The following is a 15147-nucleotide window of genomic DNA, read 5'->3' as shown; positions in this document are numbered from 1 at the left end:
GAGGAACAGGGGGAAAGTTAGGAGTGGGGGTGGGGAAGGAGAACGGGCCAGTCCAAGGTTGATCAGGTTACCTGGTTTTGGGCAGGAAGTGACTGAGTCTCCGGGGGCAGAGGGGCCTGAAGACCCCCATCACCCCAGTACTGGGGCGTGCATCCCCTCATCTTCGCTGCCCACCCCAGGGCATCGAAGTCTCCCACCCCCTTGTCATCTTAGGCTTCCACCCCCCTTCCCCCAACCAGTCACATGCTCAGCCTCACCTCCCCCCCCACCCCAGGCTGATGCTTCACAGCAAGCTCAATCCGGGCCAGACTGAGGGGTGCCAAGGGAGAGTCGGACAGTGGTGGGTGGGGTGAGGGGTCAGATCATGGCCAAAGCTAGTAAGAAGCAGGAGGGGGGCAGTGCTGGGCGCCCCCATCCCGTGGCTTGCTGGCTCCAAGGGAAAGGGGCTTTCCTGGACCTCTCTGTGCTTGCCCCAACCCCACCCCCCATTCCCAAGTCCTGGCCCCCCCTGCAAGGGAAGTTTCCTTGGGCAAGAGGATTAATCTCCTTTGAGACTCAGCTTCCTCATCTATGGAATGATGGACCAGCCTGTGGGGCAACCAGGAGGAATGTTTTCAGGAATCCCAGAGAAGTGCTTGGCACAAGGGCTGGCTTAGAGTTGGAGCCTGAAAAAAGTTGGTTTTCTACACTTGGAAAAGTGACGTCAATAATAAAAATTAAAAACAACAACAAGAAAAACAACAACAGTTGCTGCCAGCTAGTATACATCAGAAACTGCTCTAAATTTAATCCATCTAATCCTAAAAAAAAATCCTATGAATTAGGGTCCTTGACTGTTCCCATTTTACAGATGAGAAAACTGAGGCTCAGGGAGGCAGACCCTTGCTGGAGGCGCCCAGCCACGGAATAGGGGCGCTGGGATCTGAGCCCGCTCTTAACCCGGCAGGCATCTGTCTGGGGAGCCCGGGATCTGATTTAAGAGAAGCACTTAGGGAGAAACGAATTCCGACTCGAATCGTTTCTTCTTCCCCATGCGGAACCAGCAAGCCGTCCTTCCCCCTTGTCTGCCTAGGCCCCCTGCAGCCAGTCGGGCCTGGGCGGGGCCCCGCAGGCCCGGGGCGCAGAAGGACGGGCCTTTTACTAGCCGGGCCGGGAGGGGCGCAGGCACCGGGCACCGGGCGCGGGGCGCGGGCGGGCGGCGGCGGAAGCACGTACCCTTCTCAGGATAAATGTCTTCACTAAGGGTAAACCTAGTCCCTTTTCCACCATGGACTAATCACAAGGGGGAGGTGGAGAAAGGAGGGAGGGGAAGGGTGGTGGGGGGAGAGACGAGCGAGCGAAAGGCGAGGATGGAGGGCGAGTGTGCGTGGCAGGGAGCAGGGTAGGCGCGGAGACGGGGCGGCGAGTGAGAGGGAGGAGAAAGAAGAGAGAGAGAAACGTCAGCTGCAGACGGACAGACAGACAGTCTCCCGCTCCGGGGGGGACACCAGGGACACTAAAAGCAGCAGCGTGGGCTGGGCACGAAGCTGAACGCGGAGGCCCGACGCCCAGGGAGGGCCCTAGGCCCTGGGCTGACTGGGGGGCGGGGGAAGGGGGGCCGCTGGTGGCCGCAAGGTTTTCTCCCCTCACCCCTGCCTCCTCTTCCAATGCCGGAACTAAGCCTGGGTCAACAGCCAAACTTCTCTCCCTTGTCTGCACTCTTAGGGCCAGTTTTGAAAATGGGGGTCCCCAGGGAGGGGAACTAGGACCCTCGAGTCCTGCCCCCCAGCCCCAGCTGCTGTGTGTGAACTCAGAGAGCGACAGGAGACAGAGATAAGAGAAGAGAGAAAGAGAGAATTTGAGAAATGGGAACTCAACTCCCTCTCCGTCCGCCCCCTCCAGGTCAGGGTTCCTCCCATCCCCGGGGCTGTCATTCCTTAGCCCCTGACAGTGCAGAGGGACCTTCAACCCCAAGGACCCCAGGGACCTTCAACCTTTCCTCCAGAGGTCCCTCCCCTGGATCTGCCAATCATTCTTTGACTGCATGACGTCACAGGCCCCCGCCCACACCAGAGCTGTCAATCACTCCTTAATCACAACCGCCACAGGTCTTGCTCCCGAGCTGTCAACCGCTCCCAGGAACCACAGTATCGAGGTCCCGCCCCTAGGAGCTGTCGATCACTCCCTGGTCCTTGCAGTCAGAGGTCCCGCCCCACAGCTTTTGATCACATCCTGACTCCATGACGCCATGGATTTTCCCAGATGTCAACCCCTCCTGGCCCAATGACGTCATAGATCCCGTCCCAAGAGCTGTAGATCACTCATCGGCCCTTTGATATCATGGAGTTCACGTGCGCCCACGAGCTGTCAGTTCTGCCCTGGACCCGCGACCGGAGAAAGTCAAAGACTGTGGCACCGGCTTGGGGCTGGGCTGCCCCTGTGGGCGAGGATTGTCATCCAGGCTAACCAGTGGCTCCTTACCCTGGGCCGACTGAGTCTGTACGAATGTCTTGATGAGCAGGTCAGTGGCCTGCGTGTAGAGGGACAGGGCGTAGCGCAGGGACTGCAGGTCTGGACTCTTCTCCAGGAAGGTTTTCTTGAGGCCCACGCCACCCGCATGGAAGTATTGCTGTGAGGAATAGGGTTGGGGAGAGGTAAGGTTGTTGCACATCCGGCTGGACAGCTACAACACTGCCCTCCCCCACTCCACTGCCCTCTTCTGTGATGTGCTGGATGACAGGGGGGTCTTCAGAACACTCAGGTCCTGCTAGTCCCCCCACCCTCAGTCCTTATTTTGCCATGGCTGGCTCCCTGTCTTTCTCTGATCAAGGTTTCAAGTTTTCCTTAATGTCCCCTCCTTAATATGTTGCCAACCCTATTTTGCTGTATTTCTCCATCTCAGCAAAACATTTCCTTCAGGGTAGTTTTAACACTTTTTATATCATGGAGACCACAGCCCGTTTATGTTTCCCTGTTCTTGCATGGGCTGGTTGACTACCTAGAATGCTCTGTTTGCTTTGCCTTGTGAATTTCCATACATTCCTTAAATGCCACCTCCCACAAGCTTTCTTCCAGAAAACCCTTTCTGCCCAGTCCCTGAGCTCTCCCATCCTTCCCTCCACCCTATCCTGACCCCACAGGGCTAGAGATGTCTGCCTCCAGCTGACATCCAGCCTGGGGTTCCTCAGGAGGCTACAATCAGCTAGCCTGAAACTGACATAGAAGGGTCATCAGGGAGTGTTTATGAACTGAATGAATTAAGCTGGGCTGGAGCTTAGGTTCACTTCATACCAGCCACACCCTCTGCCTGTCCCACCTGGGATGGACAGGGATGGGGCCTCTTACCTTGATAGTGTCCAGCGCCAGCTCAACAACTGCACACTGCTTCGGAGTCAAGCTCTTGGCTTCTTCTCGTACCATGTGGTCCTGGATGGATGGAAAGAGGGGCCAGGTGGGCACAGCAAACTCCGCCTTGGGGATCTGCCTTTCTAGGGGTCTCACCCTTGCTAAATCCAGTGAGTTAGGATAGTGAGTCTGTCTTTTCATCTTTGTGTCCTAACATATGACTGGCAGGTGCTCAATGAATATTTGTTGAATAAATTATTTGTACTCTTGATCAAGCTGTCTCTGAAGCTGAACCTTGCACATCTTTCCAATATACTGGAATGAATAAATTATACTTAAACCTGTCTGAGTAGGTTTCTGTCCTTTGAGCATGCAAAGTGTGTCACTATTCTGGGGCCTCTTCCTTAGGAGCCCCCACCCCCACCCCAATCTCCTGCCCCCACCCCTGGCCTCACCTTGAGTTTAGACAGCTGACCCAGCTCCTTGGCTGCATTGAAGATCATCTGGGTTCCCTGCAGGTGACAACAGACATAACCTGGGTAAGAGTGGGGGTACTCCTGCCCAGTGACCAAGCTCCCACTGACACCCCAGCCCCAGACGCCATCTTAGTTCTTGTCCAAAGGCTCTGGGTAGGGCAATGGTTGTGTCCTGGGGACAGCAGCCTGGAGCCCTCCAGGAAGTGCTGACATTTTCCCCAGAAATCCCAGTCCTGTGGGGTGCTACCCATCCTCCCACCTCCACCACGACCCCAGGTTGTGGGACAGAGAAGAAAACAAACAGGGAGCAGGCTGGGAGGGGCAGTGGGTGAGGAGAGCCCAAGATGGTGTTTGTGGATATGGGCGGGGCTTGCCAGTCCCCAGTCTAGAAGCCCTGAGAAAACTGTGGGATGGGCTCTGGTGAAACCCACCAGCCACCGCAGGCGCAGTCCCTCTGTGGGAGTAATCTGGGGAGGGGGGCTTTTCATCTGATCTTTTAAAGGAAGAATCCTCCCCCTCAACACATACCTCAGTACCCATCCTCTACTCCTCCCCCAAAAAGACATCAGCTAGATGCCATCCGGGTTATGGCTTTGATGAACCAGATGGGCCTAGGTTCAAATCCCAGCTCTGCTGTGTGGCCCTGGGCAAGTCATTTAACCTCTCTGAGCCTCAGTATTCCCATTTTGAGATGGGAAATCTTATCCAATTTATGGCTTAGCTGGGACTAATCATGTCTTTGTTCAATATTGGTAGTTATTATCACTTGGTTTTAAGGTCATGGGCAGTGCTGGGGGAGATGGGGTTCTGGTCTGGAAGCCACATGTCCTGCCTCCTCCATCACTATGCTGGGTAACCTGAGGCATGTTCCCGGCCCTTTCTTGGTCTCAGTTTCCTCTCCCTGGCTAGCAGGAGCACCCACACTAGCTTAGGGGATGGGGGTGGGGGTAGCTATCAGTGAGGTTATGTGTCCTGAATGACTGGGTCCTGGGGTGGTCTGGGGTCCTGGGCAGGGCTAGGTGGGGTGTGAGGGGGCATTTACTGCCCTGTTGATGGTTTTCCAGTAGGATCTAGTCACCCTGCCACTACTATTATTATTATTATTATCTTCTTGGTTGTTGCTATTCTTATTCCTTGCTGTAATTTCCCGAGGCTGTCATGAGGCACAGGTACTCAGGAGCCCAACTGTTTGGGCCTTGGTGTCCCCTGCCATACCCACCTCCCCACCTGCCACCCCCCCCCCCACCACTCACGAGCAAGCCAGACAGACAGAGGAAGAATAGACCGACAGACAGGGTCACAGTACACCCCCCGGACGGCACGGATCACAGAGGTGGAAAGAGGCAGGGGGTGGGGTGCGGGGGTAGTGGGGTGGGGGATAGGAGCCAGACAGACAGTGAGAGGCCGGTCTTACATCTGAGTGGCTTGGCAGTTTCACCCTGCCCTGTGGAGAGAATCAGGCGGAGGTCAGAGTTTGGGTGGCTGCTAAGAAGAGACGCAGTGGGACTTCCCTGCCCCCTCAAAGCACAGCCCATGAGCTCCCTCCCAAGTTCTGAGTCTAATGGTGGGTCCCCTTCCCAGGTAGGCACCTTCCCTTGCCCCCTGGTGGGGGGTTGGGACCAGACTCTGGACTGCCAGGAGGCTACCATCAGCTCATCACCTGGGGACAAGTGCCCAATCCCACAGTCAGCCTGCCCAGAGATGGGGTGCCTTGGGGTGGGGAAAGAAGAGAGAAGGCTTGGGGTCTCTCCTCCCCCAGCTCCCAAGATCTTACCCCAGCAGGTCTGACCCTAAAAGAAACATACTCACAGGTATCACGAGTTCATTCAACATACAGACACACATCCAGGCACATCCATGAGTACACAGAAAGTTTATGCACACATGCCCAGATCAACATACAAAGACATGCATGCAGAACTCACGAGCTAAAATACACTACTGAACACTTGCACACATGTGCACAGTCACACACACACAAATCCACACATTCTCTGCCCCCAACAGGGATGCACGTATGTATAAATGGTGACTGACATATAGAATGTGCCCCTCAAAGGGCTGGATGAGTGAGTTGGGAAGCCTTACAACCCACGGTCATGAAATGGAGACCCCACTTGTGTGCACATAGGGATGATAGCTCCTGTGCAAGTGCACAGCCAGGGCAACTGTTCATGTGTTGCCACAGCTCACATCTCCTTATGACAAACACCCATTAGAACAACAACAAAAAAATCTACATAAAAAAACAAAATATGTCTCAGTCCCAGGGCAGTTTTCCAGTGTCTGGGCCTTTCTCGAAGCCATGGAATTTCAGCCAAGCCCAGGACTGGGGTAAGAACTTTAGGTGTAGTTGTGAGAGGATAGGAGATTGTTGTGCACAAACTCACACACACTCCAAGCCCTGTCCCTAGGAAATCACTTTGTCTCTGACCGGCATTGTGGAACTTGATTAGGACACCTGCCTCCTCCTACCCATGACCCCCAGCTGAACTTTCTGCCCATGTAAATAGACACACACACACACACACACACACACACACAAACGCCCAGACATCAGAGCTCAGGACCTCAGCAGAAACGAGGCCCTCATTACCTTTTCTAATCCCTTGCCATGTTTTCTCAAGAGGGTGCCCTGCAGAGACAACGTCACAGGGTGATCAACCTAGCAAGCTGTATGGGGTAGGAACCCAAGGTGATAACACAGGTACTCGTGGGGATAGGAAGCAAAGGGCAGCTGCACTGTACAGGGGGCTGGTGACTGGGCTGCGGGGGGGATTGTATGTGTGCCTTCATGACTGACTCTTAAAAGGCAAGAGAGAGTTAGAGAGACAGGAAAGAGAAAGAGACAGAGAGAAGGAGAAATAGAAAGACAGAGCCAGAGAGAGAGGAGAGAAGTCACTGCCAAGACATTACCCATTTACATTTACTGTATATATGAGGTTCTTGGTTCTTGAGTCAATAGGAAAGCAAATGGGCCTCATATTCAGAGAGACCTGAATTTGAATCCTGACTCTGACATATATTTACTATCTGGCTTTGAGTGACTCCTCCTCTCTGAGTCTCAGCATTCCTCATCCGCAAAGTGGGAATAATAATAGCTGTTTTGCTCAAAGCATGGTCATGAAGCTGAGCTGAAACAACAGCTATGAGGTCTGTACTACAGGAAACCCTCAATAAATGTAAATTCTCCTAGCTCTCTGCCCACAAATGCATTGTCTGTGGTTGAGTACGTTGCCACCACGTGGTTACAGCCAAAGACCCAGACTGCAGCCAACAAGAAGTCAGATGAGCACTAGGAAATTTTGACAAGGTGAAATCTTGTCACAGCCTCGTCTGGCCCACAAAAGAAGATTCTAAAGTGGTTTTAACTGATCTCTGCCTTTGTAGGTGTCTACACACCACCACCACCATTACCATATTACCTCTAATTTAGTGAGCACTGCCTCAGTCAGTCACTGAGTTGAGCACTTTAATGCACCATCCTATTTGGTTCTCACAACAACCATCAGAGAGCTGCTACAATTAACCTCTTTTTCCAGACAAGGAAATGGAGGTTGGGAGGTAAAGTGACTTCCCAAGGTCACAGAGAGAGAATGGCTGGGCTGAGATTTGACGCCAAGTCTGCATGACACCAGTCACAACATCATCCCCGACCTGGGTGCCTGGGTGTGTGTCTGGGATTCTTGTGTGTTTGTATGTGTGGTGGGAGTAGAATGGGCAGGGGTGGTGGTGGGGTGTCTGCGTTGATCAGCTGAGTAGGGACCCAGGTAATGAGGGCCTTTATTTTGGTTGGCTGCTAACAGTTCAGAGCCCAAAGGAGAGGTCAGAGTAGCTCCATGACTTTGAACTGTCTTGAAGCTCTGGGGAGAGACCCAGACATCCTGGAGCAGGAGAGTAAGGGTGATTCTAACTAAAAGACGTGTGCAGATGTGAAGGTGCTGACCAGGGTTTGGGGAGGCGGAGGCCTTTCCTCAGTACTTACAATGGGATGGGGTGGGTGGGCGTGGTCTCCCTCCCTCCCAGCCCCGCCCCCTCCCCATGCTCCGCCCCAGACAGACACAGGCACATCTAGGCGGGAGGTGGGACGGTGGGTAGGGGGGCCAGTAGGTGAGGACGGGGCTCTGGGTGGGGGGTTGGGTGCAGCCACGTGGTGGGCTGAGTCCAGACACAGAACGGACGGACAGACAGACGGACAGAGGGACCTCTACTTACGATCATCTGTCAGCCGTGATGGGGGCGGGGACGGTAGGGGAAGGGGGGAATAAGTAACCATGAGTCTCCCAGGAAGGCCAGGGGGCGGGCAGAGACGGCACCGAGGGGCGGATCCCGCGCCCCAGACCAGCCCAGCCCTGAGGAGGTGGGCAGGCAGCGAGAGGTCTGGAACCTCCCCCACCATGGTTGCCCCTAGGCAGCCCCCACTCACCCTCCAAAGCCTCCCCAGTCCACCCAGGAACGTCCTCCCACTCTGTGCTAGGCCATCAGTCCCGTGCCACTGCTGTCCTCAGGCCTCCAGGGGGACCACACCAGCCAACTCCTCCCAAGATATCCCCAACCCACACCTGGCAGCCTGATCTCTGGGGATCACTGTCTCCGTGCTCTTCCCAGAGGGTCCCAGAGGCACAGTCCTGGTTTCTGGATGACCATGGACCTCTGCTTGACCTCTATGACCTTGAACACTCTACATGACCTCTGTTTGACCTTCTGAAGCCCTCTGTTCTATTGGTCTCTGATCTCTGAATCCAGGTATCTCCTCTTCTTATCTCTTGATTGACCTCCAAAGCCGCCTGATGAACCCAATGACCCCATAACCTCTGTGACCCATGGATGGTCTTGATCCCCAAGCAGACCTCTGTTTTCTAGGTGATCTCTAACCTTTGAATAACCTCTTGGCCCATATGCCCCCTAGACATCTTTTTACTCAATCTGACCTCTTTGACCTTTAAATAACTGACCCATGAATGACCTCTTTAACCCTTTGATGACTCTTGACCCATATGTGAACTCTCTGATTTTTCAATGGCCCCACTGACCTCTGGTGGCTTCTAGAACCTTCAGATGGCCCTTGTACCTGGATGACCTCTAAGCCCCAAGAGCCTTTGACACCAAGTTGTCTGGGCTCCCGCAGAGGGGGTGGCCCAGGTGTTCCCTCTGGCCCCCTGCGGACCTCACCGTCTGGTCAGTGAGGGGTGGCAGGACGATGGTTTTCTCCATGGTGTTCATGACCAGCTTCCATAACTCCTTCAGCACCCGCTTCAGCACCGTCTTCTCGCAGATTTTGGCAAAGAGAGTCAAGCTAGGGGCGAGAGGCAAGTCTGAGAGAGGGCCCAGCTGGCCCTGACCCAAGGAGCCCTTTCCCCTCAACACATTCCATGGACATGCAAAAGTGTACAGAGCCTGGACAAGGACCCCCTGGGTGGTCTGATGGGGCTATGATGTGTAATGCATGAGAGGAGGGTGAATGGTGCCTGAACAGGTCAGACTTGGAAGGGGCCTCAAAGCCTAGGAGGAAGGCTTGGGCCCTAACATGGAGGGCAGTGGGGATCCATGCAATGTTCGAGAAAGAGAGAGAGAGACAGCCATACTTTCCTATTTGAAAGAACAAAATGGAGGATGAACTGAAATAGAAAGGCTAGAGACCAGGGACTATGAAGGGGCTGGGGCCATGCTCAGAAAGGAGAGGATGAGAATGGTAGAAAGGGGGACAGACTTGAGAAGGAAAACAACAAAGGGTTCATGATTGGATGTATGGGGTTGCGAGAGGGCAATCCACCATGATTCTTTCAGCAAATGACCCTCCCATCCCCCAAACCTTCTTTAATCCATCACTTCTTCTTTCCATTCTTCCTTCCTTGCATCCTCCCATTCATGCATCCATTCTCTCATCCTCCAGTTAGTCATACATCCATCCATCTATCCATCAATGGATCTATCCTTTTATCCATATACCCTCCATCTAACTTTCTAAGCATTTATCTTTTAATCTACCCATTCATCCACCCACCCATCTTTCATGTCATTTATCAATCCGACCACCATCCATTCATCCAGACAAATATTTACACACTAAACCTTCCAATCATTAACCCACTCATTTTTCCATCCTTTCATGCCTCTACTTACCCACCCATCCAAACCATTCACCACCCAGAAAACATGCCCTGAGTATCCTCTCCAGGCCAGCCCCTAGTTTCTGAGGCTTCACCCAGGAGCCCTCCATGGCAGACCCTGTCCACTCAGCTTGGCTCACTTGCTATCCAGTAGGTCCATGATGGGTTGAAGCACGTTGTCAGCATCCTGGGCCACGCTGCTGCAGGCACTAGCAGGCACATTGCCTGTACCTTTCACCTGGCTAAGGATGTCGCCCATCTGCTTGACACACTCCTCAATGTGTGGCTGGAAGCTGGGGACACAGAGTGTAGGAGCTCAGACCAGACTCTCCTGGCCTCTGGAAGAAGGGCCAGATGAGGCCACAAAGGCTGACCTGAGAACTTTTAATCACATGCATCAGGGAGCCATGGCATATAACAGCTATAGTGGGAGGCTGACATTGACCTATGTTGTTCATTTCATCACAGAGTCCTATTCAGGTACTATTATTATGTGCATCCTCACTTTACGGATGGGCAAACTAAGACTCAGAGAGGTGAAACAAATCACCCAAGGCCACATAGCTAGTAAGCAGTGAAGCTAGGATTGAACTCAAGCTTTGTTTAGCTCCTAGCCTGAGGTCTTCCCCACTCCATCTGCTGAGTCTCCAGATGCCCTAGGCTCAGAGGTCTGGGAGTTGCCCTCTCCCCTCTGCTCCCAGCCCTGGAAATGCCCCTACCTTGTGGCAAACACCCGACTGAGTTCATCCAAGACATTGTTGAGTTTCACCTGTAGCTCCTTCAAGATGTCACTGGCCTCAGCATCCAGCTGAGGAGGGAGAAGGGACATCAGGTCAGGTTTATAGGACACCCACATGTATGGAGCATTTTCCCATCCAATCCAGGGAAAGGGACCCAACTCAGGGAAAGGGAGACCAAGGGACTGGAGAGGAAACTGAGGCTCAGATAGTTAAGCCTCTTGTTTGGGTGTGAGGAAGTAGCTGAGCTGGAATTTGTCAGGGACTAGCTCTGGGGCCTGCAGGGACATGGGGATGATGGTGATCCAGCCCGGGCCCTGATTCACCTCCTTCCCTCCCATGGCTTCGAACATCTTCTCAAGCTGAACTCGCAGCTGCTGAGTGTTGTTCATGAGGATGCAGGGCTGAGGATGGGAACAGAGCAGGGAGTCAGGGCTCAGGACCTTGCCACAGAACCTTCCCTCCCTCTACTGCCAGGGACCTTAGATAGTTACGGGGTCTGGGTCTGGAGGAAGCTGGGGTTCCCTAGGGCCATCTGAGAAAGGAAGACAGCATCTGGTTTCAGATTCCTGGGAGTGTTGGGAGTGGGGATCTCTGTGGACCAACAGGAGGAAGGAGGACTTTCCCCATCATGGTGGGCTGGACCTTATGTGTCCAGGAGAGGGGCTGGGCCTTGAGAATAGCAGGAAGGGGAATTCTTGCTACACACTCATATTTTTATATAAGGGCTCAAAACTTTATAAGATCTCATACATTCACCCTGAAGTCTTCATTCACAACAACCAGACAATGACACACTGAAGGTATGTCCTCTCACCTCCAGACACCCCCCCCCCACCAAGACACACTCAGGCAGACACACGAACACACACAGTTGGACACACACAGAGACACAGCTATCAGAGCTCAGGGAAGGATGGAGCTCTGGGGGTATGGAATGGGGCCAGGAGGGGACAGGACAGGGACCCCCGCAGGTCACCACTTTCTCCTTCTCCTTGGAGCAGTAGGAGGCGAAGTCCTTGGAGATGATGTCCGCATACTGGAGGAGCACATTACTGATGGTCTGGGGAGGACACACAAGTTGGATGAGACAAGGGGCTGGGGCTCAACAGGCTCATCAAGAGCTACTGTGAGATCAAGGATGAACCTAAACCCCTGTTAGCACTGGACCACTGGGTTGGATGAATTCTCCACCTAGATGACCACCATGACCAAAGGGAGACATCACCAGATGAAGATGATTATTTTATACAGACTCAGCTCTTTTTCAGAGCAACCAACCATCATATTAACCCAATCCCAAACACAAGCATGACTCAATCCCAGATGGAATCTCAGTTCCTACCTGCAGTCTTCAGGTTTCACCCAGGCTAAAGCCAATCCAACTGAACCTCAATCCCAATCCAATGATCTCAAACTTCAGACTCACCCCCCACACCTGCTTACATTCTACATAAATCCTAACACTCACTCCACCATGAATGTCCAGTTGAATCCCAGTCCTAATAGTAACCCTAAAACTAACCCCTACCTCAGCCCCATCCTTAACCCTGACCCCAGCTCCAAATTCACTTCCAACTTTAACCACAACCCTAACCTCAACCCCAGCCTCAAACTCAACCTTAACCCAAACTCTGATCTCAACTTCAACTCCAATTTCAATAACATCGCCAGCCCTAAACTCAACCCAAAGCCCAACCTCAAATTCTAACCACAACTCCGATCTCATAAGGCATGACCAACTTCAACACTGACCTCAACCCCCACCTCAGTAACAGTGATATCACCAATCTCAACCTTGATCTCAATCCCAGTGCCAACCTCAACACCAATCCTGACCTCAACTTCAACCCCAAATTTGACCATATTCCATCCCTCGCCTGGACCCCATCTGTACTCCCGAACCTTGGCAAAGCGCCTCATGTAGTGCCCCACGATCTGAGGGTCAGGACATTCAAGTTTCTTGATGATCTCAAAGCTCTGATTGAGCTGGGAGAAGACGTCCACCACGGAGCAGGAGAACAGGGCATGCTCTGAAGTCTGTTGAAACTGCATCGGGAGGGAAGACAGGTGGGAGGAGAGAGGTCAGAGCCTGATAGTCGCCAGAGCCCAACCCTCCTCCTCTCCATGGGGAAAGCCAGAGACCAAACGCCTGGGATAATAGTGAAATGGATACTGTACAAGGTGAACTTAGAACCAAGACTTAGAGGTGGATGTAGGGGGAAGGGTCAAGCTTGATCAATTCTCATTCATTTGTTGGGTGCACAAAAGACTTTCAACACTGTGAACAAGACAAAGATGGATGACAACTTTCAGAGACCGGTCTCATCTCAAGGGCATTTTTTGCCCCCAGATTGGATCCCACTGTGGGTGGACTGGGATCTTGGTGGTAGATCAGCCTTCTCACCCCATCCTTCTTGTCTCGCTCCAGGGCCCCATGCAGGAAATCCCGGGACACTTCCTCATTCTCGTCCAGCCACTGGATGACGAAGGGCTCAAACCACCTGGAATGGAGAGCTGGGGTGAGGCCCTACCATCTCGTGTCCCCCTGACTCTCTGCTCAGGCTCATTCTATGACCTTGAATGGCTACTCCCTCACTCCTCTCCTGTATCAGGCCTTGGCTGCTTCACGCGTGAAATGGACTAAGTGACCACTGCCAGAGCAAGGCTCAGATGTGTGGAAATCCTGGTTGATAAACTGCCTGTGGGCAAGTGGGTTTACTCTCTGAGATCCTGACACAGCACATAGTAGGTCCTTGGTTAGTGGTGACCACCATCTCACTCTCCAACACAGCCAAAGAGTCAGACATCCTGAGTTCAAATCCTGGCTCCGTCACTAAGTGGATGTCACCTTGGGCAAATCCTTCTGCATTTTACCCTCTATTTGCTTATCCACAAAATGGGAATTACAACACTCCCAGTTCACAGAATTGGCGAAAGGATAGGATTAAATAAGAAAAGACAAGTGGGACTGTTCAGCACGGTTCCTGAAACTTGTGATTATTAATTGTCTAGCTACAGGAGTCCACAGTCCAATGGCTGAGAATGGAGAACACTGGGTTTATGCCCCACCCAGGCCCCCAATGTCCAGGGAGCCCTGAAGAAGTCAACTCCCCACTCTCCGAGGGGCCTCAGTCTAGCTGTCAGTGCTACAGTTCTAGCTTGAGTTCGGGGCAGGGGACTTACGCAGGATACTCAGGCACTCGGTCCTTAAAGGCAGGAAGCTCTGCCACATATTCGTTGTAGAGCCATTTGACCTTGAAGTGGAGATTCATGTAGTCGGCGCTCTTGCACAAGCGATGCTTGTCATGCTCTGGTCAGAGAAGCAAGGGGGCAGCTTAGACAGGAGGGTCTACTACTCTCTGTCTTGGCAGTGCCCACTCTGGCCATCAGTGGTGTCTGACCTCAGGCATGAGGGTCCAGGGCACTCACAGTCTTGGAGGGGACACTGAGGCACAGCTACCTGCTGCAGCCAGGCTGGGAGATACGGGGGTGGTGGGGACTCACCTTCCATGGCATACTTCATGTCCTGGGCAAACAGATTCCACATTACTTCGGCACTGATTTTACCCACGTTCAATTCCTGGGGAAACCTGGTGAAGGTCATGGACGTATGAAACCTTGGCAGACAGAAACTAGATGGTTCATGCTGCTTTGGCCTTCCCAACCCTGAGAGGGTAGTGTGGGACAGGCAAGGGATCTGGATTCAAGTTCACTCATAGATACTGACTTGTTGAGTGACTATGCACTGAGACCTTGCTTCTCTCTTAGCTTTCACCCACCCATCGCTTGATTCATTCATTCACCCACTCATTCATCTATCTACAGATCCATTCATCCACCCATCTATCTATTCACCCATCCATCCATCCATGCATCCATTCCTTTATCCACCCATTCATCCTTCTACCGATCTATCCATACACCTATTAATACATCCATTTATCCATCCATCCAAAATCCCTGATCTTAACTCTGTATCTAAATAAACAAGAAATGCTGGCATCCCAGAGTTAGAAGCCCTTCTAGTGTGTACCTCAAGGAGAAAAAAAACACAAAAACTCATTCAGGTAACAGAGATGAAAATTCTAAAGACATATAAATCCACAAACCAAAACTGTGCACACATTTGCACACAATCACACAATACACAACACTGCATACTGAAGCACATTCCATAACTGTACAGATATACACAATTAAACCCATAGGCCACAACTATACACAAATTATATCCATACATACAAGTGATGATGTGATATACATGGAAAACATTTAGTAGAGTATCTAACACATAGTAAATACTTGAGCAACACTATCTGTTGTTATTTATGAACCCCCACATACATACACAATTATTTACATAGGTACACACTGTTATACAAATCAACACATACAAAATGCATGTCTGATTGTACCAGTGATTGAATATACATACACACAATTTTGTTTGCAAATTATGCCATACTCCATCCATGCACAACCACACCCACATCTGCC

At 52.2% G+C, this 15147-nt stretch overlaps 1 protein-coding gene across 5 annotated transcripts in view; it reads right to left on the bottom strand.

Annotated features, from left to right (window-relative positions):
• UNC13A (unc-13 homolog A) overlaps positions 1–15147 on the bottom strand; it is a 60123-nt gene that overhangs the window by 4587 nt on the left and 40389 nt on the right. For 2 of the 5 annotated variants that reach the window (XM_032465299.1, XM_032465301.1), the window contains 16 exons: positions 14155–14240; positions 13834–13960; positions 13055–13151; positions 12553–12696; positions 11627–11710; positions 10974–11051; positions 10630–10718; positions 10051–10203; positions 8973–9096; positions 8016–8021; positions 6397–6435; positions 5215–5244; positions 3780–3836; positions 3325–3405; positions 2461–2608; positions 1216–1272 (listed from right to left, as the gene is read on the bottom strand). In XM_032465299.1, the coding sequence (XP_032321190.1) occupies positions 1216–1272; positions 2461–2608; positions 3325–3405; positions 3780–3836; positions 5215–5244; positions 6397–6435; positions 8016–8021; positions 8973–9096; positions 10051–10203; positions 10630–10718; positions 10974–11051; positions 11627–11710; positions 12553–12696; positions 13055–13151; positions 13834–13960; positions 14155–14240 (1400 nt within the window). The remainder of the gene's footprint in view (positions 1–1215; positions 1273–2460; positions 2609–3324; positions 3406–3779; positions 3837–5214; positions 5245–6396; positions 6436–8015; positions 8022–8972; positions 9097–10050; positions 10204–10629; positions 10719–10973; positions 11052–11626; positions 11711–12552; positions 12697–13054; positions 13152–13833; positions 13961–14154; positions 14241–15147) is intronic. The other 3 variants (XM_032465300.1, XM_032465302.1, XM_032465303.1) reach the window with 3 other exon arrangements.

Source organism: Camelus ferus, chromosome 22 (assembly GCF_009834535.1).
Source record: "Camelus ferus isolate YT-003-E chromosome 22, BCGSAC_Cfer_1.0, whole genome shotgun sequence".
Lineage (NCBI taxonomy): Eukaryota > Metazoa > Chordata > Mammalia > Artiodactyla > Camelidae > Camelus > Camelus ferus.
The sequence above is the reverse complement of the archived record's forward strand: the minus strand, read 5'-3'. Positions and strand labels throughout refer to the sequence as shown.